General features: G+C 53.2%; 6 protein-coding genes across 6 annotated transcripts; 3 read left to right on the top strand and 3 right to left on the bottom strand.

Annotated features, from left to right (window-relative positions):
• Positions 1 to 723: 723 nt before the first annotated feature.
• On the bottom strand, positions 724 to 2,744 carry AFUA_3G05960 (uncharacterized protein; the record flags this gene model as incomplete). Its single annotated transcript, XM_749917.1, has 2 exons — positions 724 to 2,620; positions 2,686 to 2,744. 2 exons carry the CDS (start codon positions 2,742 to 2,744, stop codon positions 724 to 726), a joined length of 1,956 nt encoding a protein of 651 aa, XP_755010.1.
• Positions 2,745 to 3,154: 410 nt separating this feature from the next.
• AFUA_3G05950 (anaphase promoting complex subunit 1) lies at positions 3,155 to 9,397 on the top strand (the record flags this gene model as incomplete). Its single annotated transcript, XM_749918.1, has 1 exon — positions 3,155 to 9,397. One exon carries the CDS (start codon positions 3,155 to 3,157, stop codon positions 9,395 to 9,397), a length of 6,243 nt encoding a protein of 2,080 aa, XP_755011.1.
• Positions 9,398 to 9,645: 248 nt separating this feature from the next.
• AFUA_3G05940 (RPAP1 family protein) lies at positions 9,646 to 11,228 on the bottom strand. Its single transcript, XM_749919.2, has one exon. The coding sequence runs from the start codon at positions 11,145 to 11,147 to the stop codon at positions 9,678 to 9,680; it is 1,470 nt and encodes a 489-aa protein (XP_755012.1). The 5' UTR covers positions 11,148 to 11,228; the 3' UTR covers positions 9,646 to 9,677.
• Positions 11,229 to 12,075: 847 nt separating this feature from the next.
• Positions 12,076 to 15,792, top strand: AFUA_3G05910 (uncharacterized protein). Its single transcript, XM_749920.2, has 2 exons — positions 12,076 to 14,959; positions 15,042 to 15,792. The coding sequence occupies exons 1-2, from the start codon at positions 12,849 to 12,851 to the stop codon at positions 15,436 to 15,438; spliced, it is 2,508 nt and encodes an 835-aa protein (XP_755013.1). The 5' UTR covers positions 12,076 to 12,848; the 3' UTR covers positions 15,439 to 15,792.
• A 26-nt stretch (positions 15,793 to 15,818) lies between these two features.
• ste7 (MAP kinase kinase Ste7) lies at positions 15,819 to 19,174 on the bottom strand. The gene is made up of 5 exons (XM_749921.2): positions 18,553 to 19,174; positions 17,879 to 18,486; positions 17,644 to 17,801; positions 17,030 to 17,567; positions 15,819 to 16,964 (listed from the first exon to the last, which is right to left on the bottom strand). The coding sequence occupies exons 2-5, from the start codon at positions 18,164 to 18,166 to the stop codon at positions 16,338 to 16,340; spliced, it is 1,611 nt and encodes a 536-aa protein (XP_755014.1). The 5' UTR covers positions 18,167 to 18,486; positions 18,553 to 19,174; the 3' UTR covers positions 15,819 to 16,337.
• A 203-nt stretch (positions 19,175 to 19,377) lies between these two features.
• On the top strand, positions 19,378 to 24,546 carry spt6 (chromatin-remodeling histone chaperone SPT6). The gene is made up of 4 exons (XM_749922.2): positions 19,378 to 19,825; positions 19,910 to 20,089; positions 20,167 to 23,818; positions 23,908 to 24,546. The coding sequence occupies exons 1-4, from the start codon at positions 19,643 to 19,645 to the stop codon at positions 24,153 to 24,155; spliced, it is 4,263 nt and encodes a 1,420-aa protein (XP_755015.1). The 5' UTR covers positions 19,378 to 19,642; the 3' UTR covers positions 24,156 to 24,546.
• Positions 24,547 to 24,673: the final 127 nt, after the last annotated feature.

Here is a 24,673-nt window from a genome sequence, read left to right as displayed (position 1 = left end):
TTGAAAGAGCATTCTCGCTGACATCTCATAATCTTGCTGTCACTACCTGAGGCGCCCTGATTGATTCGATTAGAAGAACTTGGAAGAAAATGAACTCCAGCAACATTTAAAGAGGTATTTCCACCTTTAGCTATTCTCTTAGTCATATCTGTAAATCCTACGTTTGAATGTCCCAACCGAAATAAGCCCCCGTTTCCTAGTCTTCGTTCATCCTTCAAGTCTGCCCAGCTGCCCTTCCGCCGACGCCGACACTGATGTAGACTTGTCCGAAGATCGAACGAGAAGATCAGAACCGATCAACGCCATCCGATCATCCCCGCAAGGGAGGACAGATCAGCATCATTGCCTGCGGAATAACAGACTGGAAGAATCAGACCATCCAGATGAGGAAGCGACGACAGAAGTCCTCGATAGAAAAATGGTCGTCAAGGATCGAAAACAGGGGTTCCAGCGAACTGGTTCGGCTGGGGGGTTTCTTGACTTGATGTCTCGCATCTGATACAGAGCTTATCCCGTTGCGAAGACGGGATTTCAAGGCATGGTCCTCGCCTTGCGCTCCACCTTGCAGCGCGAATCTTGTCGACTTTGAAGGCATGATGACCTTTCAGCAAGAGAGAAGAGAGAAAGAGCAAAGGTGCAAAACTACATTCACCATCAGTGGGATTATTGTCGCGTAGGAAGTAGTGGGTATCTCTGTTTGAGTTTCATGTTACATTCGAAGCTTCAAGCGAAGATGCGTGCTCGTTTGATCGGACTTCCCATTCGCATTGATCGGTTGCCGCTGGCCATGCCACTCAGAAGGCGGTCCATTCCATCCACGTCCAACACTCCCCTGCGGAGCATGAGCTGATCCGCCTCAATGGTTGCTTCTTCGCTGGTTGACTGCCGAGAGACCGGGATATCTTCGGGTTCGGTCAGCTTTGGCGCAAGTATAATGATGCGATGCTCTGATGTGATGAGGATATCAAAGTCCTGGCGCTCCGTGTCCCGAGAACGGCGAGCTGCCGCAGGAAGATGACTAATGCCAGTGAAGTTCTCTCCCATCAGGTGAATGTCCTGAATAGGTGAAACTCTGCAGCGGTTCGATGCGTCAAAAGTGCCACTGGCTTTAATGGCGTTGCGCCACAGGGAGAGTAGACTGGGGATCACCGCACTCTGAGTGCCATGTCGTAGCAATATTGACTCGTCAGGCAGTGCATCTCTCAGCGAACTCGTCTGGTACACCGAAATCTCTCCGCATAAAGACGGGGTGGGTGTAGCAAGTGTGCCTTTCAACAGGGTATCTTCCCGCACGCGCTTGGTGGAGGGAGTCATGGGCGCAAATTTCGGCCGCGGCTCAACGGGGGACTCGCTGCCGGACTCGTTCCGTCCTGTCATCCGACCCACAATCTTACCACTCACGGAAAACGCGGTCAGCGAACCGCCAGTCACACCCTGTATGCTGGACTGTCGCTGAAGAGGGCCCTTAGTACTGCCCGGTCCAGCTCCCTCAAGATCCCACACACCCCATTCGCCATCCGCCATCAGCACCATAATGGCTCGTCCGCCGAGCACCCATTCGGCGTCAATAATGGTCTTTCGCCGCACCAGCCCAGAAGGCGATTGTTCGAAGCCAGGGTAGAGGCTAATCAGCCACCTTCCCTCAGTCTCGGCCTTTTCAAAATCACTCTGAGGCCCCGATGCCCTTCTTGACACTTTTGCAGGTTTTCTGGAGAAGCAAGAATAGACCTTCACGCACCCGCTGTGGAAGGCGACTAGGAGAGTTGAGTGACGAAGAGCTGGAAAGGTCGACGGATTGAAAGAGATGTTCGTCGCCGGCGCGGGCAGATAGACTCGTCTAGAGACAATCTCGTCATCGTACATTCTATCCTCCACAATGGGAATCCGATGTATTAAGAGAAGACCGGATGCTTCTGCGGAGTGAGTTGCCACCAAAAGATCCCATCGCTCACTGTCCTGAAAATCGGACTTGGTTGGAGACATAGTAACATCCTCATCTGATTCGATCTCCTGACAAGTAAAGCTGATACTGACTCCCCTTGGAACTTCCTGGTGAGACACTCCACCGGATATGGAGACAGTTTGCACTTGCCATGAGGTGAGTTCTGTCTGTGTTGGGTGAGGAGGGATCAAGGGCAGAGTCACAATCCGAGTTGAATAATCAGCGCACACAGCGGAAATCGCCATCAACTTCTTCAGAGCGGGAGGGAAAGGATCAAGTGATGAGCGAGCTGTCTCGGGGAGGATACGAGGCACTGCCAAGTCAAGGACTCTGCTGCCAAGAGGTATGTCAATCTGACGGAGAATATCCTCGAAAGGAAAGGCGGAATCGACCTCAGTTTCGTCTTCTTCGAATTCGTAGACAGGCCCTTCTTCCTTGGGTGTCTCTGCTGCGCTCTCATGGTCAGAATCGATAATCATGACCGCATCGTCATTGCTACTGTTTCCTCTGGCTGGTTTGGCGGCTTTCTGAGTGAATGGTTTAGGTGCAGAGAAGCGTTTTCCACCTCTCCAAATCACTTTTAGACCATTCTCGTAGCCATATACGATGATGGATGAGCCATTGGGGGCGAGGATCGGATATGCTTTCGCCGCATGAACGCGCTGAGGGAGTTGATAGCTAGAAGCGTAACACCTGGCATTAGAATCGGTCTCATTGAAAATCAAGGAGCACGAGCATAGTACCTCAGCTGCAGCCCGTCATCCCTCAGCTTGACCAATGGTCTGGTTGGGAAGGATGGCATCTTGCCACAACGTAAAAGGCAAGTCAGGTTCAGCCACAGTAGCTTGGCTTGTCAGATAAATTACCCGAAATTGGTAGACGATCGTAGCTTAATCGGAAAGAGAGGAAAAGAGAAGGTGTAAAATTCGGGCTGGAGGGCAGAAGAGAATGAAGAATGAGGATGAGGGAGGTGGTTGTATTGTGGTGTGGTGTGTTTTGCCTCTGCGGCAGAAAATACTCATGATCACCAAAAGTTGATCCTGCCGCGTCGCGCGTCAAGCATTGAAGAGAGAACGAGATAGTTCCTCTTGCGACTCAACAGCACAGTGCGCCATTTCTCAAGAGTCTGTATGGATTGACAATGGATATGATCCCAATCCTGGCTCCTCTTGCCAGAGAAATTTTGAGTTTACTCGCAATTCCGCGTCGATAATGGCGTGCGTTCGTTCCTTAGGCCTCCACGAACCCTCGGCCTTACCTTTCCTTGTCGCAGAGGATCTCCTGCCTCCTGATCCATCGGAGAATCAATATGAATGGAGTACAACGGTTGACGAAGGTCCGAATGGGCTCGTGGATGATGAACTTGTCTGGACTACAAGCTGTGTTGTTTGGTCCCGAGCGGGAGTCGTGAAGAGGGTGTTCCGGTTGGATATCGAACGAGAAGAGATCAAACATGCTCTTTTCACAAGATTCTCCGTCGAAAAGAGTACCGAGTCAGATGGACAAACTACGCAGACGCAGGGGCTCAATGGCAACTCTGGCAGCCAGCCTGGCCAGAGTCGTGGTCCGCAAAGCCAACCGTCACAGAACCCCCCGGGGACGTCGCCGAGTCTGCATGATCGACCTGCTCAGGGATCGCAAGCTGTTGAGAATGAGGATAGCTCGAGAGCCTTGGTTGTGATACTCAAATCACAGGCCCACATCTTCTTCCTACACGGCAATAGCCATGTCATTCCTCTGCCTTTTGAGGTTGATTCGGTATTCGCCACCCCTCGAGGTCTTCTCTTCCAGAGAAAAATGCAAGAGGACGATACTAGTATTTACCCAATGGCACCTCCAAATTCATTCATCTCATCATTTCTTACCACTGACTTCCGCGCCTCTGAATCCCTGGAACTGCCCTCTGGCAAAGTCAAACGACCATCATTGACCATTTCTCCTGCTCAGAACACCGCTTTGAACTGTCGAGCTACTAAAACTGCGAACTTGCCCCGGGTGTTCTCTCTCATAGACCCTCACTCTGAAATGGGCCTGGTTGTGACCAAACAGTCCTCACGTTGGTTACAGCGTAGTATCAACAGCAAACCCTCTGGCCTGGATGCCCTTGATCCTGCCGACGAAATTGTATATGTTTCTCCAGTTAATGAACTTTTGGGGTCTAGCCGGGCTCTGAGTAAGAGTCCGTTGACCCTCGTGGTAACCGTCAACTTAAATACTGGGCTGTACACTCTCTGGACGGCACGATATAGAGAGGACGAGACTGGTCCTTCCTCCAAGAAACAACGGAGGCGAGACACAGGGGGCACGCGATCCAAGCGTCGTAGTTCGCATTTCAGCATGGCGACAGGAGCAACCACACCGGCTGCACGCCCGTCCGCGGCCAGGGAGAGCTTCGGGCCCCGAGGCGACAACTGGAACGCGTCTGGCTTCTCCCACTCCCAGTACTCCGTCGACGGCAGGCCGGATGAGGATGACCTCGCATCAAGATTGGGCCAGGACTTTGGCGATCTCGGTGTTCCGTCTAAGACGTCACGGCGGGTGAGTTCCATGCTCGCTCGCACTGATCTTGCGAGCAGCCAGGATAGGATCGCATTCTCGGATCTTGCTACAGGAAGTCAAACAGGCACCGTGCCTCATGGAGGTTTGCGCCAATCCATTGGCGGAACCAGCACTCGTGGGAGTTTAGGATTTAATCCACGCGGTTCGCTGCCACCGGGAACTGGCTCCGTATACAGCACAGCAAGCAGTTTCGTCGATGCACCGGTTGATCGTCTACTCGAAGAACTCAACGACGACAGTCTATTTGAGGGATTTGGCAATATGGAACTCAAGGAGACGACGTCTGGGCTGCCGGAAGAGGTTTTGCTCTCGAAAGTCGAAAGCTTCTCTACGAGATTTTCTGGCACATTCCAGACCCCTGTCAGGTCTTTTATGCCTTCTCGAAGAGTGAAAATTATCACTCTGTGCCACTCGGAATGTGAAATCACGCAGAACGGAAATTCGGTTGCTCTGGCTCTTTACCTTTTGGACCAGGACGCAGAATCGATGACCGTTGTGAATTTACGCGCTGACAGGGTAGCACTGCCGAAGAAAGATGCAGTGACTGCCAAGAAGCAGCGAAAGAAGGCATCTTCTGAGGAGCGTTCTTTACTTGTTCAGGCGACGGGCATACATCACTTCGCAAATATTCAAGACGCCTGCAGGGTTGTTGATGGACATACTTCACGCATCTTGACACTTGGAGCAGCACACAACGGTGATAACGAATTGTACCTGCAAAGCCCATGGAGCAACCCTATCAAAATCGATATTCCCCACAGTCTAATGCTGTATGAAAGATACGGAGTGTCCTCCAGCACATCCGCTAATCGCCCCCGAGATAGTGGTATGAATCGTATAATGGCTGATAGCCCGATATCAATATCTGGACTCGACCATCCATCCGTTCGAGGCAAATTCGACGTGATCGACGCTACGAAAAGACGACACAAGCTACAGATACAGATGGAGCCCAGCAACGAGCTTGTTAAGGACATCATTCAAATTTGTAAATTTGTTCTGCGTGGCTTTGAGAAAGCTGGTGATGGTATATTGGCTGGATGGTGGGAAACGGTCAAATGGCTTCGTGCTAGAGGGACTGGCGAGACTGACCTCGAATGGACTGCAATGATAATCGTCTTGTTCGCAATGGCATTACAGTTTATCGACAGTGATCAAACTCCCGTCAAACAAGCACGCCGAAAGAAGGGTCTCCTTAGGTCCAGCAGCGGAAGCTATGTCGACCTGGAGAGCTGGGAGGCGATGTTGGACAAAGAATCAAGTTCTTGTGGCGTCGTGGCGCCTTGGATGGCCAGCAGTTCTTGGGGATGGATCCTCGAGCAAGACGCAGAGCACGATGCTGTCAAGTCTCAGGGAATGAACGCTCGGAAGACTGACCAGCAGGCTTCTAAGGGATCAACATTTCGAACCAACACATATTTAGTCCGATGCATAGCTCTGGCCCGGGAATTTCTGCGGACTCCTCAGGGTAACTCGACGATCGGTCCGAACGGCCATCTTCCTACTGCGCTCTCCTGCAATGATACTCTCCGGCGGACCGCCCTTTGTACGATTGTAGTAGGCTTACACCTGTTTCGGGAGGAACAGAAACTTTCAATCTGTGATGCTGAGCATGAACGTAAACCCTTGGGTCTCCTTGCACCCGTTCTGGCTCAAATCGGCGGCTGGCTCGGATGGACGTCCTGGACATGGGCAGACAACGCGTACTACGGCTCTGAGATGGCGAGTATGGAACGGTGGCAGTTCGAAGCTTCTCGTATCTCGATGATGGACATTCCTCCAGAGCCCTTTGCGCCTCCCTCAATCTTCGCTCACCTGGAGACTGCATGGGGGCAGCGCTCCTCGCCGTTCTTCACACTCCTGGACCTTGTCAGCACATCGGAGAGCGCTCCGCGCAATGGAAGGTTATGGCAAGAGTGTTTTAGGCTCACGCCGAGGACACTGGCTCTCAATGGGCTCCTTTCCGAAATACACGACATCTCGTCCTCGTTTGACAGGGTCAAGCTCCTTCATCGTTGGGGTCTTACCAGGAACGTTGTCGAGACCTTCCCAGAAGGTGTCAGTACGCCACTGTATGAAGCGATCATGCGTACACAGACCCAGGCCTCTGCATCCTGGAATGCGAATCTTCTGAAACTTGTCGAGCGAGAGGATCTGAGCATGTCCATGGATATGGATACGTCATATCCACCTTCGATACCTCCCCAACCCTCCCTGTCGCACGATGCAATGCGCGACTTCCACCAAATCGGTGGTTCCGCACTCGAAATTGACACGATTAACTCGTTTGAGGCTTCTGCAGAGACAGATCGGTTCTCTATAACACGGCTCATCTTCAAGGACGACAAGCGCTTCATTGAAGCGGCCAAATTGCTGAACCAATCCAAAGCTCCCGTGGCAGAGTGTATTCCAGAGCCCGACTGGACCGATTCAGATTTACTTGAGGCGCAAAAGGAGGTGGTGCAACTCGTCACCCTGCGGACCTTGTCGATCCCTGCTGGCCGAGCCATGCTTGCTTTCAGCGGACGCTTGCCTCTATTGACAGAGAAGCTTCCAATTCCTTCATTTTCGTTGCAGTGCGTTATGAAGCCGTCAAATGTGACAGTCAGTGCCGAAAGAGCATTTTTCAGCGAGGAAAAGGTGTGCTGGGCGTTTTTCCACAACGGCGTGTCCACAGGGCTCGCTATCTCCAAGAAATCAAAAGGGATCGACACATCATGGATCCTTTTCAATAAGCCACAGGAGCTGACCAATCGACATGCGGGCTTCTTACTGGCTTTGGGTCTGAATGGGCACCTCAAATCGCTGGCCAAATGGGTAGCTTTCAAGTATTTGACGCCGAAGCACACGATGACATCGATTGGTCTCTTACTCGGGCTCTCGGCGTCTTATTTGGGCACAATGGACACCCTCATCACCCGGTTGCTGTCCGTACATGTTACGCGAATGCTGCCTCCTGGAGCCGCCGAACTCAACCTATCACCGCTGACGCAGACGGCTGGCATCATGGGAATCGGTCTTCTCTACTGTAACTCTCAGCATCGACGGATGAGCGAGGTGATGTTGTCTGAAATCGAAAATGCGGAACAAGAGGAGAGCTCGCCGTCGCATGAGGACCTGCGTGACGAAGGCTACCGGCTGGCGGCCGGGTTCGCCCTTGGCTTCATCAACCTAGGCAAAGGCAAAGACCTGAGAGGCATGCGAGACATGCATATCGTAGAAAGACTCTTGGCCATTGCGGTAGGCACGAAGACTGTACACTTGGCTCATGTGCTCGATCGAGCCACCGCTGGTGCTACCGTTGCCCTTACGATCATCTTCATGAAGACGAATGATGAGGTTCTGGCGCGGAAGATCGACATCCCCGATACCACGGTCCGTTTTGACTATGTACGACCGGACCTCTTTCTCCTACGGACGCTGGCTCGACATGTCATCATGTGGGATAGCATACGACCGAGCTATGATTGGATTATTGAGAGTTTGCCTAAAATCTATCGACGTCGATATCGGCTAACAGGCGTCAGCCGACTGAAGAGTGACGACATGCCTTTCTTCAACATTATTGCTGGGCTCTGCTTCGCTCTTGGTCTGCGCTTCGCGGGCTCAGCTCAGCTAGCTGTTCGCGACCTGCTTGTCGCGTACCTGGACCAATTCATCCGCATTTGCAGACTCCCAGCCGTGAATTACGACGGGCGACTGACCAGGAATTCGGTACGAAACTGTCAGGACATCGTTGCACTCTCCGCGGCGACTGTAATGGCCGGAACGGGAGACCTAGCGCTCTTTCGACGATTGCGATCACTGCACGGCCGCGTGGACGCAGACACGCCGTATGGAAGCCACATGGCCGCGCACATGGCTATCGGCCTGCTCTTCCTTGGCGGAGGCAGTTACACGGTTGGCACCTCCGACCTGGCGATCGCCTCGCTGATCTGCTCACTGTACCCCATTTTCCCAACGACGGTGCTAGACAATAAATGCCACCTCCAGGCCTTCCGGCACTTGTGGGTTCTGGCTGCCGAGCCACGCTGTCTTGTGCCCCGGGACCTTGATTCTCGCCGCCCGATCCATCTCCCGATCACGGTGACGAACACGAGCGGACAGAAACAGACCGTGACGGCGCCCTGTCTCCTGCCCGATCTGGACAGCATCGCGAAAGTGGAAATCCGCAGCGCCGACTACTGGCCCCTTGTTCTGGACTTTACACAGAACAAGCGGCTGTACGACAAGTTCCGGCACGGGGACCAGTCCGTCTATCTGCGACGCAAGGCCACGTACAACCCCACCGGATCCTCCGTGTTCGTGGCGACCCTATCCGGCCTCAGCGAGGCGCAGGACGTGCTCCCGTCATCCGCGACCGCACCAAACCCAGGCCGGCGACTCCTCCCCGCCGCACCACCCAAGGCCGCCGCGCTGCTCACCTCGGGCGGCTCCAAGCTCGTCCCTCGCACGGCGCCGGCACAGAGCATGTGGGACTGGATCTTCAACCTCGACTCGCTGCAGGGACTCGACATCCACGAGAGGTCACTCGTGCTGCCGGCCTCGTTCCCCGCACGCGTTCGGTACATGGGGGCGACTGGTGGGCCGGGGGATGCGCCGTGGCTGCGCGTCTCGGCCGTGGACAGCAAATTGGTGATCGAGAGCAGCGTGCAGCAAGTGATCCGCGCGGCTGCCGGGCGGGGCGCCGCCGCCGACGAGGTCCGCGACCGCCTCTGGCAGCTACGGCTGTTGTACAGCTGGCTTGACCATGTCCGAGCGGGAGAGGATACCGAGGCGCACGGCGACGACGACGACGAGGAGATTGCCGCGTCCAAGGGGTTATGGCTGCGGCGGGAGTTTTTGGAAGAAACGCGGTGGAAGGTTTGGGGGGTGCAGATGGGGAGTATATCATAAAGGCGGAAGAAAAGGATGTGAACTTGAACTTGTCCTGGTTACTACAAATTTTTTTTTTTTCTTGATTTGAGCGTATGACTCTACGTATGTCAGTTTTATGCGATGATTATTATTCTGGGAGATAGAGGATAGATGGTCCCTCAAGGGTCTTCAATTGTTCAATGTCATGTCATCGTGAGTTGTGGTAGCACAAATAATATATCATACAGGATGCAAGCTTTTTTTTTTTTTTTTTTTTTTTTTTTTTTAATCCGGTAAATGCCAGCAAACGCTGATAAGACTACTGCGACCGGATAGTATTCTCCTTTAGGATCCCCCGATCTCCTCCTCCACCCATCTGCCAGAGCCACACGCCCTCCACAGCCCAAGCGGAGGCACTGGCATGCCGACCGATCCCAGTTGCCCCTTTTGGCACTGGAGTACCCTGCGCTGGCAATGGAGATGGGTGGTTCAGATCCGCGGCGGTTGAGTCCTGAGCGGCCGCTGAACGAGTGGGGCCGGAGGGAGCACCGTCTGCTTCGGCGAGCATGCCGGCGACGACGCCCTCGCGCTCGATCACGGACCATAAGCCCTCGACCAAGGGGCTGCCGCGTTCCCCGAACTGGCCCTTGCCCAGACGGAACAGGATACGGCCGAGAACTTGCCAGGCGATGCACCGTTGAGCAGGAAAGGTCGAACGGCTGAGGATGGCGAGTTCGGGAATGGTGTAGCCGGCAGCATGCGGATCCTTGCCGTGGTGATGCAGACCGAGAGTGGTGGGGAGGGAGAGCGAAGTGGCGGGGGAGAGGACATTACCAAGGAGGGAGAATCGGAGAGCGGACGGATGAACGGCCTCTGCACTACTTGCCGGGTGGTATGCGGACGTCGAGTCAGGATCTTCCGGGTCGGCCGAGGGCGGCTGTAGCCAGGAGAGCGCTGATGGATCATGAGATATTTCGGGGAAATAATGGGCTTGGAGGTCAGACAGGAAAGAAGGAGACGCAGGATCGAGATTTGGTGGCTTGTCTTGGCGCGGAGGCGTAGGAAAATGAAAGGCCTCATGACTGGGCATTTCAGACGCTGGATGGAGGTCGGCCGGTGGTTGAGCTGGAGGAAGGTCTTCCGGCGTGAGAACGGAAGATGTCACTGTGGGGGGAGTTCTCTTGCGCTGCGATCGCTCCGGCTTCTCTGTTGCTGTCTTGGAATCTTCTTCGACGTCGAACGATACTGATTTCTTGGATTTCGCCGTCGACGCATCTTGCGCCGATGATGCAGACGAGAGTGGGGGCTCCGGTTGTGACGAGCTCTTCTCGGATGGGGTGATACTGTCGTCATCGTCGATCCGTGCGCGACGGAGGAATCTCTCGAGCAAGGACGGGTTCAATGAAGACATCAGCTCCTCCCGCTCCTGTTGAATCTGGGCAGGTGACATAGATGCCAGTTGCCGACGGTTCTCCTCATCGATGCTCTTCTTCTCATCGGAAAGGGTGGTAGAAGGAGTCGCCGCAGGCGGCGGGGTCGATTCTTGTTGCCTGTTTGCTCGGCGCTGCTTGAAAGCAAACTGATTCACACGCCGTCGATGCTGAGGGAAGCCTGTTGATGCAGTGGAGGGTTTAGGAGCTGGGGGGATGGCCGCGGAGGGGGAGCGCTCGCGGATCTCGCCTATCAGACCGAAAGAGGAGGAGCCGAGGGAAGGTTGTGAAGAATCGAGATCAAGGTCCGCATCATCATCATCGAGATTGAGAGTAAAGCGTTGGCCTCGAAATGCCATGATCAATGATAATAGTTCTGGAAGTATCTGGGATGAAACTATTCATTCAGTCGAAAAGTTGGCGGGGAAAAGATAATAATAATATAATAATAGTTAATCAAAAATAAAATAATGAAATCATCTGATGCGGCTCAAAAGCCTAAATTGGGAACGTCGAGGGAGCTAGTCTCGATAAGGGATAGCCGTGCATTGAGGCGCCTTTCCTAAGAAGGCTAGTCTGAATGTATACTCCGAGCATCAAGGTACTTGCCGATTCAGGCAGGTACCTCACCTCACTCCATTCTCTCCACTCCTTTGCCTTGACCAGTTGGACAAGTCTGTAGAGTAAGAAGTTGGGGATCTGGCATGATTAAGATGGTCATTGATCGTGTCCTTCTATGGCTCTCTGGAAGGTCGATTGGAAAATCTCCGGTATCATTGTCAATCCAGACCGTCCGATATCATTGAACGGGAACTGTCTGAGGACAAGGAAGCTATATTCGTCATTGATGGTAAGACGGATTCCATTGGTCTGTAGAATGATCCAGCAGGAGTATAGGGCAGTCAATATTGAGCAATTGACATGATATACCGGGTGTCTGCGTGGACAATGCGTTACAGAGTGATACCCTGTATCTCTGTATGGAGAAGTATTCGATAAACATGATACCATCAAGGTATGTGACTGATTCAACTCGGTCAGTAGCGCTCTGCACTTGAACAACAGGTGCTCAACGAATTGAAATGGAATCAAACCGTAGCCTAGTCCATAATGCTGTCTGGTTCGAAGTACAAGAAAGAGGGATAATCCATGACTCCGTAGTCCATACTCCGCAGAGCTGTAACTCACTCACTATCCATCCCAGCCAGCGGATATCAAGCCAAGTACCTACCTCAAAACTAACCTAACCTAACAACAGGTAAAGTACGTGCTTCCTCCGTGCGGATGATCAAATCATATCAGATCAATAAGATCTTCCTGCTGTCGTTTTGCGCCCTCTCTCTCTCCCTCTCTCTTTCTTTCTGATGACGCTGGATTCTTGATGGACCGATTCTTCCCTTTTTCCTTCTTTCCTCCTCCCTTTCCCCCCCCCTTTCTTTTCTTCCTTTTCCCTTCTCTCTTTCTCTCTCTTCCTTCTGTCCTTCATCCTACCGTATGATGGTTCGCTTAGCTTAGGATCCGTCTGATATAGGAACTTCCAAGCACTCTGCCGACCATCCGGAGGAGATTTTGGTTGTCCCTGTCCTTGTTCTTGTTGCGTGTTTCTTTCTTGTCTTGTCTCGTCTTCTGTCTCCCCGTTCATAACTCCCTTTCTGTCTCCCGTCTATCCCATCGTGATCTCCATCCCCTTTGCTTCCATACCACTACTTACCACTACCACCACCACCACCACTACTACCCGTCTCCCATTTTTTCTTGGTTCATCCTCCCGATAAACTATTATTTGGTGCTATTTGATCATCTCCAACCAACGTCCTCCACCCGTTCTCCCCAAATCCCCTCCATCCTCTTGTTCTCTTCTACCCAACCTGCACAATTTTCAGGCCAACTCTGACGCGACAAACCACCAGATATCAACATCCCCGAATATTAACCCCCAGACCTTCTTTTTTATACATGCAAAACTCATCATCACCATCACCTTCATCATTTTCATCGCCATCGTCAGGGAATAGTTCTTAGGTTCTTCATTTCTTTTTTCCTTTTGACTTTTATCAATCATGTCTGCCGATCCGCCGGAAAATGGCTGGCCTAGCAAAGAGGACGAGTCGCTGTCGTCCATCGACTCCAACGCCCGACCCCGACGGGCCTCCGCCACCACTCGACGGTCGCGTCGCAAGAAGGACGACGACGCCGATGTCACTCAGAAAAACCTCGCGAGGTCAAAACCCCAAAAGGACAACAACAACAACAACAACAACAACAACAACAACAACAATTCAAAAGATGGCGCAAAGGACGCCAAGGAAAAATCCAAACCCCGGGGAAGTCGTCGCCAACGAGAAAAGTCCACCTCCACCAATCCCAATAACAGTACTGCCACACCCGCCAGCAGCAGCAACAGCATCAACGACAACCCGAGTACGACGGCACCTCTTGACCAGAACTCATCGAATAATTCTCGCAAGAAACCAAAGCTGGAGCCAACGCCTCCAGACGAGATCCCCAAGAGTATCTCCGTGAGCTCCATCACGACCCCATCTGCTCCTGCTCCTGCTCCTGCTCCTGCGCTCGCGTCAACGACGCCGACGACGTCAACTGGCCGCTCTCCGCACCTCACAGCCTCATCCGCATTACACCTCCACCAACCTCCTCAGCATGAGCACCCGCACCAGCAACAGCACCAGCACCAGCTCAATCCCTCATCCTCTCTTCCTCCCTACTCGAATTCGATCCCGACTCATGCGCCGTCCCCCGCTTATGCGATGAACCATCATTCTCTTCCTCCTCCACCCCCTCAATCCCAACCGCCGCCCCCTGCTCCCCCTCAGAGGAGGAGTGGCCAGAACTATGATCCCATTCGTTCAGCCTTTGATACCGCTTCTTCCGCTCCGGCTCCCGCAACAACCAGTCCCCCCGCTCAGAATCCTTCCCCGCGCAGCACGTTCCGTGCAAGTGCCTCGCCGGCCATCTCCAGTATCATCGATCCACCCCAGCCCACATCAACCCAGCACATCTACTCGCCAATCCCACGGCCCTCACCGAGCCATATTCCGTCGACACTCTCTTCACCCGGAATACACCCCAATGCTTCACAATCAGCCCATCCTTCACTGGCACCCTCCCCTTTGCCGGCGACCTCCCCCTCTCATGGGTCTATTCTCGCCCCGCAGCATCCACTGCCACTAGCCTCGCAGCCACAACAATCGTCGCCGCCCTATTCACATCGCTCTCCCTATCCGCCTCAGCAGCAACTACCACAACCGCAGCCTCCGCGTTCTCCGCGCAACGAGCACAAGCCCGTCGCCGCAGCTCCAGAACCCGTCCCATCCAGTGAGGCACCCCCGAAATCGCCTCCGAAGCAGGAGGCAGAGCCACCCGTTCCGCCTACGAAACAGGCCCTCACCAAACTCGCCTCTCCCCCAGAGGAGCCAGCCGCGATGGATGTGGATACGGATGAACCTGCTCAGCCCAATGCAGAAGCCAAGGCTCCCAAGAAAGAAAAAGGATCAACTGCCACCACTGCCACCGCCCCTTCCTCCAACGCGGCATCGCCGAAGCCCGCGCGTCCTGTCAAGGAAGCGGCCCCCCCCTTACCCCAGGGCTCCGGGTTGATTTCCAACGCCCTATTTGGAACAGATGACACTCGCTCCTCCGGCTCATCTCGCACCTCACCCAACATTATTCTCCACATTCCCCTGCAGCGAGACGGCAATCAAATCATCAACTTTGCCCGGATGGCGGAAGAGCAATACGGTTTCGCGGCCTTGCATCCCCGACTGGCCGCGCACAAGGAGCGACTGGCTCGCGTAGCGGCGGCAGGGGCGGCGTTGGAGCGGAATGAAAAGGGGGGCAAGGGCCTATCTGCGGGCGAAAGCGCGGATGAGGATCTCAGTCTTGATGTCGATCGTGATAGCGACCTTGACGGCGACGTCGCGATGGGTGGTGTGGGTGTAAATGCCACGGCGACCACAAACGGTGCGACAGGGACCGATGCCTCCGATGGAAAGAAGAAACGCCGCAAGAAGAAAATGGAAGAGTATGACCGGGATGATCCTTTTGTAGACGACAGCGAGTTGGCTTGGCAGGAACATGCGGCCGCTAGCAAGGACGGCTTCTTTGTGTACAGTGGACCGCTCGTCCCGGAGGGAGAGAAGGTCCAAGTTGAACGGTGAGTTACTCTGCTCTCCATCCTTTTATTTTTAATTCATTTCTTTTCCTTCTCAATAACAATTACTAACGATGATTGACAGGGCGGACGGAACTATCAAGCGTGGACGTGGCCGGGGCCGGGGGGGTCGCAGCCGCGGGGGTTCATCGACTCATCAAGTGCCAATTGCCGCCGCGGTTCCCATTTCCCAGGAGACAGGCCTACCGCTTCGTGGTCCCGGATCCCGTGGTGGTAGCACCACTCGCCGTCCTCGTCCGAGCAAACCCCGGCAACAGGCCGAACAGGACAAACAGGGCGCCTCTTCGGCAACATCGCAGGGACGCGGTGGAGGGCAAGCTGGCCGTGGAGGAGGCGCGGCTGGGACCCGCGGTGGAAAGACGCCATCTATGCTCGAGCTTGCTCCGGCGCCTCGTCCGAGCTTGGCGCCTGCACCGCCAGGGCCCAGTCCGCTGGCTGGTCCAGAGCTGGTGTCGAAGTGACCTTCCTGCCGCATTACGGGCTTTTCCGCTGATGCGAAGTCCAATGATTGCTTTTCGATGATATAAAGGGATGTCCCCATCATTGTTCTGGTGTACGGAGGCATTATGTAATTGATTATTGTGTGACTTGGCGTTTGAGGGTTATGCAGACCAATTGGTATGATGAAAGCCGAATTGTCAGTCTAACTTTGTCTGCTTGTGGATCCGATGAATGGCTTGGTGAATCAGAATGACTCTCTAGCTCGTTGTTTCTATCATACAGTGTCTCACAGCTTATGATTGTTTTTGACATGTCAGAGGCATGCTGCTTCATAGTCTAAAGAAGATTTGATCATCAGAAAACGCCTAGGATCGAATCATCTCCATATGAGTCATGAGTCTTGTAATTAGTATCTCTCGGCTTTGTATGGGATCGACAATCGCTGTCCGATGCTAGGGTATGATGCCTCGTTGCCTAATTGCACAAGACAAGAGCTCTAGAGATTGGTAAATGTACGTCAAATGCACGGTAGGCACCTTCGTAGACGTGACTTAGGTACGTATCACAGAAGAGAAACACCGGGAGGTGACAGATGTAGATGCAATGAGATCCAGCCTCTGATTGGAAAAGCAACGACTACACAGACATGACATAGATAAAAAAGGTCCATGCGGCGAGAACAGGCTATGGGACATGACGACAGACTCCAAGAGGGGAATTGTGATAGGGTACATACGAAGAAAGAAGAGATAGCCAATGAACGAAGACGCCCTGTCGATGCAAAAGTCGTGGGGGAACATTTGGTCAAGTGCGGTCAGTTTTGGTAGGTATTCAACACCGATCAAATTGGCGGGCCACATGCATTGAAGCCTGAAAGAAAGACTGGAAGGAACAAGGAGAGTAGCTCCGACGTATGGTGTTAGACAGCTCCCGTCATATCGCCGCGCGACTGGTTCATCTGGTGCCGCCAGGAACCTCCAGCAGACACGGGAGCCGGCGGAGGTGGCCCGCTCGGGGGAGGGGCGGCACGGAGGGGTAAAGTTGCCGTCTGAAGTGGCATTCTCGACTTGGTGTTGTGGGAGCTGGCCGACCGAGAACTGATTTGGGGTCGACTAGGCGCGTCAATGGCCGACACGGGATCTCCCAGATAATTGCGCGATGGACGACGACCAGTTCGATACTCTTCCTCTCTGGTTTCCAGCGACAGGTGCTCCAGCGATAAGGGAGGAGGCGACCGGGTCGTTCTAGCCATATGCCCGGACGAGTCTGAGGGGACGTTGTAGTGACGGGAATGGGAGGAGCTTGAGGAGTCATTGGCGATGTTCAAGGGAATCTCTCCAGACGTGGGCACGTGGCCGGGGGTCCGAGATGGCCGGCTAACGGCGGGCTTTGGAGGAGGCGTGGGATGGCCTGCCTCTTCCTTGAGTGATTTGGGAGCCGGGGGAGCCAAATACGACTTGCGGTTGTGCCTTTCCATCATGCTGATAGCCCATTCTTGAAGATCAACCGGAGTACGTTTGGCAGCCTGCAAGAAAGCATCCTTATCCTGAGGAGCAGTTAGTGAAACGGCTACACATCCTAAAAACGGCAGGCCAAAAGACAGGGGCTTACATAGAGCTCCCGAGGAGTTGGTCGTTCTTCAGGTTTCTTGAGGAGACACTTGGCGACAAATTCATGCAAGATAGGCGGGAAAGCATCGCTCTTCGGCAGCTTGGGTGCAGGCTCGTGAACAATCTGTTGCAAGAGATCTAGAATTCCCATTGGTCCAGCACTGGCGCGATCGCCTGCAGACGAGTCCGAAGTATCAAAGGGAAAGCGTCCGACCGCCAATTCCATGACAGTCAATCCCACACTCCATACGTCTGAGCGCACCGTGTAAGCGCCGCCTTGGATTCGCTCCGGTGCCATGTAGGTCGAGGTCCCAACGAAAGTGTCGGCGATCGAGTTGACCGTCTCGGTCGCGACACCAAAGTCGCAAAGTTTGATATTACCACGGGAGTTAACGAGGATGTTGGACGGCTTGATGTCACGATGCATTATGCGGTGAGCTTCATAGAGGTACACCAGGCCGGCAAGAACCGACTCCGTGATCTTGCCGAGCACATCTACTCGAACAGGTCCAAAGTCTTTGGAAATGCGGTCGAGGGATCTATATATCCGTTGGAGTCAGTGTCCGAGAGAAAATTGCATTGCCCGGCTTGGATGACTCCTTATGGGATACATACCCGCAGTCCATGTATTCCATACATAGAACAATGTCCCTCGCTTCATTCTGGAATGCTCCGTAAAAGGTCACGATGTGAGGGGAGTTGCAGTCATGGCCAACTTGCAGTTCACGCAAGATCTGCTTTCTCACATTCTCCTTGGCATCCACGCGAATGATCTGCAATCAAGCATAATCCGAAGACCATCGTCAACAAAACTTCCTTCTTTTCGGTGGTCTGGAATGACAACCCATACCTTTCTGGCCATCACCACCTTGGTGGATGCGTGCATCACCTTGGATACAGTTCCTCCATTTCCAGCCCCTAGCTCTTTCAGAGTGATCAAATCCTCACTTCGAAGATCCAGTCGGAATTCCAACCCAATCTCCAGAGTATCTGTGCGGTTGCTGTCGGTGTTTCCAATGGCACCGGGAATCTGAGCATCACCTTCCGAGGGTTTGGGAAGAGGTTTTGGAGTAGAGTTCAGGGCAAGGCCCTTGACATTCTTCCGTTTCAGCGTCCGAGCTTTGAACTGGTCGGCCATGGCTGGGGCGAACGGAGTGACTCTGCCGCAGTCACTGCGAGGTGGGGTGAAACAGAGTGCTGTGCAAAGCACAATAACGAGCTCGTACACCTAGCTCGGACGATGGATGAGAATATGGGGAGGCGGATGAATAACTCTGCTGTTGAGTCTTCCCTGGGGCCTGTTTGTGGTCTAGAATCAACGACGCGGTCGCGTCCGGTGGTCTATCGACGACCGGGGAGGGACACAAAGAGGGGATAAGGAGGGGAAAGACGGAGGATCAATGAAGAAGATAACAGCCTCTTCCACGCCAGGTTGAATTCAGTAACTGTGGCGATTCGCTGCAGGAGATTCTGATAGTCAGGGACTGATTGGAGAGTTCATCTTGACAACGATGAGCGACTAACTGAAGTGGTTGAGAGACCGTTGGAGTTGATGGGCCAACTATTGGGTACTGAGGATGCACACAAGCGCCGAGAATCCGGGAAACTCAAGGCTACAGTTCCCGAAGAGGAAGTCCTTGGCCTTCGGTATTTGGATTATGGCCTTTATCACTATTTTTGACCGAAAGGCAACCGGCCTTGATGGGCATCAGATGAGGTGATCGCATAGAAAGAAAAGAGGAGGGTTGTTTAGTGGTGGTTTAGGGGAGGTGAAACAACTATCAATAGATTGTGGATATTTCTGTCTATGGTCTAGTTCAATTTATTCGTAGAGCAAAAGGGGGAGAAGAAAAGACCACTGAACCTTTAGTCAATATCGTCAGAATAGGACCAAAAGACTGAATCCATTCTAAGTATCTACTGGCCGAGATTCAAGTAGATACTGATTGCCTTGACTGTGGTCGACTCTTTTGCCTCAGGCTCGAATAGATGTCGTCAACTATGTGGCACACCAAGAGTAACAGTTCGATCCGCCACCTGTAATACAATGGAGTCCCCCATTATGTTAGTACGATAAGAAGCAATTAAGAGCACCGTACTTGAGAGAGATATTCAGAAATGTATAGCACGCGCTGTTATATCGGGGTCAGTAAAAAGAGCCTGTCCAGTTGGCGAGTGTCACCTGATTTGAGCCACCTGTCTGCCAGAATGCCAAGAAAGGACAGTCCCAAAACAGACTAGGCGCTTGGGTTAGCCACAGGTCCACACGTGATGGACCGTCAAGCCACAAGGCTCCACTACAAGTTGGAAGGCGGTGGCAGAACAGAGCCACAAGTTGCTGGCTTTTGTCGTCGAAGTCTCTCTGATGGGCGACGGAGGCGCTACTGAAGGAGAGGAGCAGCAGCATACTCCGTACTCCGTTCTAGTTTTCCATCTCCATCTTATTTCCCATACCCAGCCACTGTCTGGTGTCCTTTCTCGTGTGTTCATTCTTCTTGTTCATCGCTTCTTCTACTTTCCCTTACCATTTTCTCCTTCCTCTCATTAGATTTTACATTTCAATCCTCCGGTCTTTCCTTCTCTACGCTCTAGGAAATCTTTCCGTCCAGACACAATGAGCGCTCGCGATTTCGTAGAAGGTGAGGCTGTGCTGGACGATGAGGAGAACGAGAATGAGGAGGAACAGGAGGAAGACTACGACGGCGAAGTTCATGAGGGTGCTGGCACCATGAATCACTATAATGACTCGAGTGAAGAGGAAGAGGAGGACGATGATGACGAGGAGGCAGCTCGTGCAGTATGTTACTCCTGTCTTTGGAGCGCAATCAAGAGCAAGAAAAAAAAATCAAAGCAGAAACTGACCTTTTTTCTCACTTGTTAGATCCGCGAGGGTTTTATTGTCGATGAGGACGAAGAGATCGAAGAACGCGCCGAGCGCAGGCGCGAGAAGCGGAAGCGGCGTCGAGAGGAGCGTGAGCGCGAAGATGAGCATCTCGATGAGGAAGATCTTGAGCTCATCGGAGAGTTGAATCCTGCTTTTCAGTCCGCCGCAGCTACAGAGGTATGCGAGACAGACTTCCTAACTCCCCACTAGAGCAATTCAGGAGGCTGACCAAAAACCTTTTCAATGCAATGCAGTCCAAATTCAAACGTCTCAAGCGTGGTCACAAAGACCATCGGCAAGCGTCTCAAGGCATCGACGATATTTTCAATTCGGATGAAGACGAGGAGGCGGCAGGCGACTATGGCAGACCGAGCCATCGAAGACCTATGCACGATGAGATGAAGGACTTTATCGAGGAAGACGTCTTCACGGATGATGAGCTAGAGCGGGAACGAGAGGATCTGGAGATTGCCCGTCCGGCGAAGAGGGGCGTCACCGGTCTCGGGGCCACCGACGCAGCCGGCTTGGACGAGAATGCCCTCGAAGATATGCGCGCAGCGTTCGGCGATGGAAACGAATACCTGTTCGCCCTTGAAATGGAAGAACAAGAGGAGGAGCAAGAGGAGGACCAGGAGAAGCATCTGGATCTAAAGGATGTTTTCGAGCCGTCGCAATTGGCAGAGAGGATGTTGACAGAAGAGGACAACCAGATTCGCTTGTTGGACGAGCCCGAGCGTCATCAGCTTGCCCGCAAACCGTATCGCAACCTCGTTCTGACGGAAGAGCAGTTCCGCGAAGAGGCAGCCTGGATCGCAAATCTCATGCTTCTCAAGAAGCGCATCGAGCCCGAATTGAGAGAACCGTTCCAGCGGTCCGTAGCCAAAGTGCTAGAGTTCCTCGTGACCGACGACTGGGAGGTTCCTTTCATTTTCCAGCATCGCAAGGACTATATGATTCACGCGACCAAGGTTCCTGTGGCTGGTGCGCCTGCTGATGGGGACACGTCTCAGTACACCATCAAGGCCGAGAAGCTTTTGAACATGACGGATCTCTGGGACATCTTTGACCACGATCTCAAATTTAGAGCATTGGTTGAGAAGCGCAATACAATCCAGAAGACATACGACAATCTGCAGAGCTTATTCAACGTGAACGATAGTGTCGTGCAGGACATGCTATCTACGGCCGTTACCATGGAAGAACTCCAGGATGTGCAGGACTACGTTCATTTTCAGTATGCCTCGCAGTTGCGCGATATTAACTTGATGAATGGGGAGGCCAACGGCGATACGCATCGGCGCAAGGCGACTGGCAGGTCCTTCTTTGAGCGTGTCCGCAATGGCAAGGCTTACGGTCTTGTTCGCGCGTTTGGCATCACCGCCGATGCTTTCGCGCAGAATGCGCTGAAGGAGGGCCGTCGCCAGTACACTGAGGATCCGGCCGAGCGCCCGGAGGAGATGGCTGATAGCTTCATTGACAACGACTTCTCCAATGCTTCCCATGTGCTCAAAGCCGCCAAGGCCTTGTTTGCGGAGGAGATCGTGATGAGTCCTAAGATGCGCAAGGTGATCCGGCAAGCATACTACATGAACGGCGCAGTCGATTGCTTCCGGACTGAAAAGGGTCTCCGGAGGATTGACGAACAGCACCCTTACTACGAATTCAAGTACCTGAGAAATCAGCAGCTCAGTGACATCGCGCGTCAGCCCGAACTTTATCTTCGGATGCTAAAGGCTGAAGAAGAGGGTCTGGTGGAAGTCAAGGTTCGATTTGAGAATTTCGATCACTTCCGGCAGCGCCTCTACCCGGATATTGAATCGGATAACTACAGTGAAATCGCCGATGCTTGGAATCGTACCCGCCGTGAAGTCCTGGACATGGCGCTGGGCAAGCTGGAGCGTTTGATCAATCGCAGCGTCAAGGAAAATATCCGTCAGGAGTGCGAGAATCACGTGGCGAAGGAGTGTCGTGAAGCTTTCTCTCAGCGCTTGGATCAGGCTCCTTATAAGCCCAAGGGCATGGTTCTGGGCACCGTTCCTCGGGTCCTGGCCATGTCTACTGGTACCGGCATTGTCGGACGCGACCCCATCCACTGGGCGTACGTCGAAGAGGACGGTCGCGTGTTGGAAAACGGCAAGTTTGTCGACTTGTCAATTGGTGACCGAGATCGCAGCATTCCCGACGGTAAAGATGTCGAGGCCTTGATCGAGCTGCTGGAGCGCCGCCGACCGGACGTCATCGGTGTCTCGGGCATGTCCCCGGAAACCCGTAAGCTGTACAAGCTTCTGACCGAATTGGTCGAGAAGAAGGATCTTCGCGGCGCTACATACACCGATGAACGGGACGAAGAAATCAGCGACCCCTTGGAGGTGGTGATTGTGAATGACGAAGTGGCGCGGCTCTACCAGCATAGTGAGCGGGCGAAGAAGGATCATCCCAGCTTCGGTCCCTTGACGCATTATTGTGTCGCATTGGCCAAGTATCTTCAGAGCCCTCTGAAGGAGTACGCCTCGCTAGGCCGGGATATCGTTTCCATTCAGTTCAAGCGAGGCCAGCAATTGGTTGCTCAGGAGCTGCTCCTGAAACAGCTGGAGACCGCTTTGGTTGATATGGTCAACTTGGTGGGGGTTGATATCAACGAGGCCGTCACCGATCCTGCGACAGCAAACCTTCTCCCCTATGTCTGCGGTCTTGGCCCCCGCAAGGCTGCCCATCTACTCAAGATCGTCAACATGAACGGCGGTGTGGTCAATAATCGGGTTGAGCTACTGGGTGTAAATGCGCAGTATCCGGCCATGGGCGTGAAAGTCTGGAACAATTGCGCCAGCTTCCTCTTCATTGACTTCGAAAATGCCGACCCGGATGCTGATCCGTTGGATAACACCCGAGTGCACCCGGAAGACTACGATATTGCGCGGAAGATGGCAGCTGATGCCTTGGAACTGGACGAGGAAGACATCAAGGCAGAAACCGATGAGAATGGACCTGGCGCTATCGTCCGGAAGCTCTTCCGGGATGAAGCGCAGGACAGGGTCAACGACCTAATCCTGGAAGAGTATGCGGAACAGCTGGAAAAGAACCTCAACCAGCGGAAGCGAGCGACGCTGGAAACGATCCGGGCCGAGTTGCAACAGCCGTATGAAGAACTGCGCAAGCAATTCGCCTTGCTGAGCACTGACGATGTTTTCACCATGCTCACGGGCGAGACGTCGGACACCCTGGCCGAGGGCATGGTAGTCCCCATCTCGATCAAGCGCATCACGGATGACCACATTGACGGCAAGCTCGATTGCGGCGTTGACGTGCTGGTGCCAGAGTCGGAGCTTACCGATCGCTACGACATCCCCGTACGGGCTCTCTACTCACTACACCAGACGCTTCCAGCCAAGGTGCTGTTCTTAAACAAGAAGAACTTCTTGTGCAATGTTTCGCTACGCGAGGAGCAAGTCAGTCGACCAACGCCCAGACCTCGCGACCATATGCGTGGGGAATGGGACGATCGACAGGAGGCAAAGGACCGGGAGATGCTGCAGGAGAAGACGCAGAGTGGCGGGCGCGTCATGCGTGTCATCAAGCATCCTCTGTTCCGACCGTTCAACTCCACACAGGCGGAAGAGTTCCTGGGATCACAGAGCCGGGGTGATGTGGTGATCCGACCATCGTCTAAAGGACCGGACCATCTGGCCGTCACCTGGAAGGTGGCCGACGGTATCTTCCAGCATATTGATGTCCTGGAACTCGACAAGGAGAATGAGTTCTCTGTAGGTCGTACGCTGAAGGTTGGTGGTCGTTACACCTACAGCGACTTGGACGACCTGATCTTCAACCATGTCAAGGCGATGGCCAAGAAGGTGGACGAGATGATGCTGCATGAGAAGTACCAGGAAGGCAGCAAGGATGCCACCTGTAAGTTGTTTCTTTTCTTTACTTTTCTTTTTTTTTCCCCTCTGTTTCTCTTTCGAAAGTTGTAATGCAGTACTGACGGGACGGACCAGACTCTTGGTTGAACACCTATACCAAGGCGAACCCCAGGCGATCCGCATATGCCTTCTGTATCGATCCCAAGCACCCAGGATACTTTCAGCTGTGTTTCAAGGCCGGTGAGAATGCCCAGCTACACAGCTGGCCGGTCAAGGTCATCCCTCAAGGCTATGAGTTGCAGCGTAATCCGTACCCGGACATGCGCGCGCTGTGCAATGGGTTCAAGCTACTGTTTACCAATATGCAGGCCGGCAAGCGATGATGATCTCATTTGGTGATCATAGAGGGCGGACTGGGTGTTTCCTATATTCCCGTTATCGTATATTCTCTCATCTTCCACATTTCCCTCCCTGTGTACTTGTAATATCATGATGGTTCATTCCTGTGCGATGGTGGATTTCTTGCGCGTCTGTGACTCCATAGCCGTGGGCAGAAAATTAGCATTTTTGGCATGGTTTATGGTTTGGCTTCTAAATTGAACCCTCTCGTTTCTGATGATATTCTGGCCTTTCTTTGCACTACTTCTTGGAGATGCTCATCTGTGATGTTGTACTCCGTACTATTTTATTCTTGTACGTGCTCCGTTAAGCCAGGCTGCATACAAAATCATTGGTACAATGAAGCATTCTTGATCTGCACGGACTTGACTATTCTTCAACCAGTAAGCAACAATGCTCCCATGTCGCAACACTTTCCTCTATCGTGCCTCCGTCCCATGTGCAGCTTCATGTGGAGATGTGTCCTCGGTCTGATTGATCATCCTCGGAAGCCTCAACGAAA

This window comes from Aspergillus fumigatus, chromosome 3 (genome assembly GCF_000002655.1).
Source record: "Aspergillus fumigatus Af293 chromosome 3, whole genome shotgun sequence".
Lineage (NCBI taxonomy): Eukaryota > Fungi > Ascomycota > Eurotiomycetes > Eurotiales > Aspergillaceae > Aspergillus > Aspergillus fumigatus.
The sequence above is the reverse complement of the archived record's forward strand: the minus strand, read 5'-3'. Positions and strand labels throughout refer to the sequence as shown.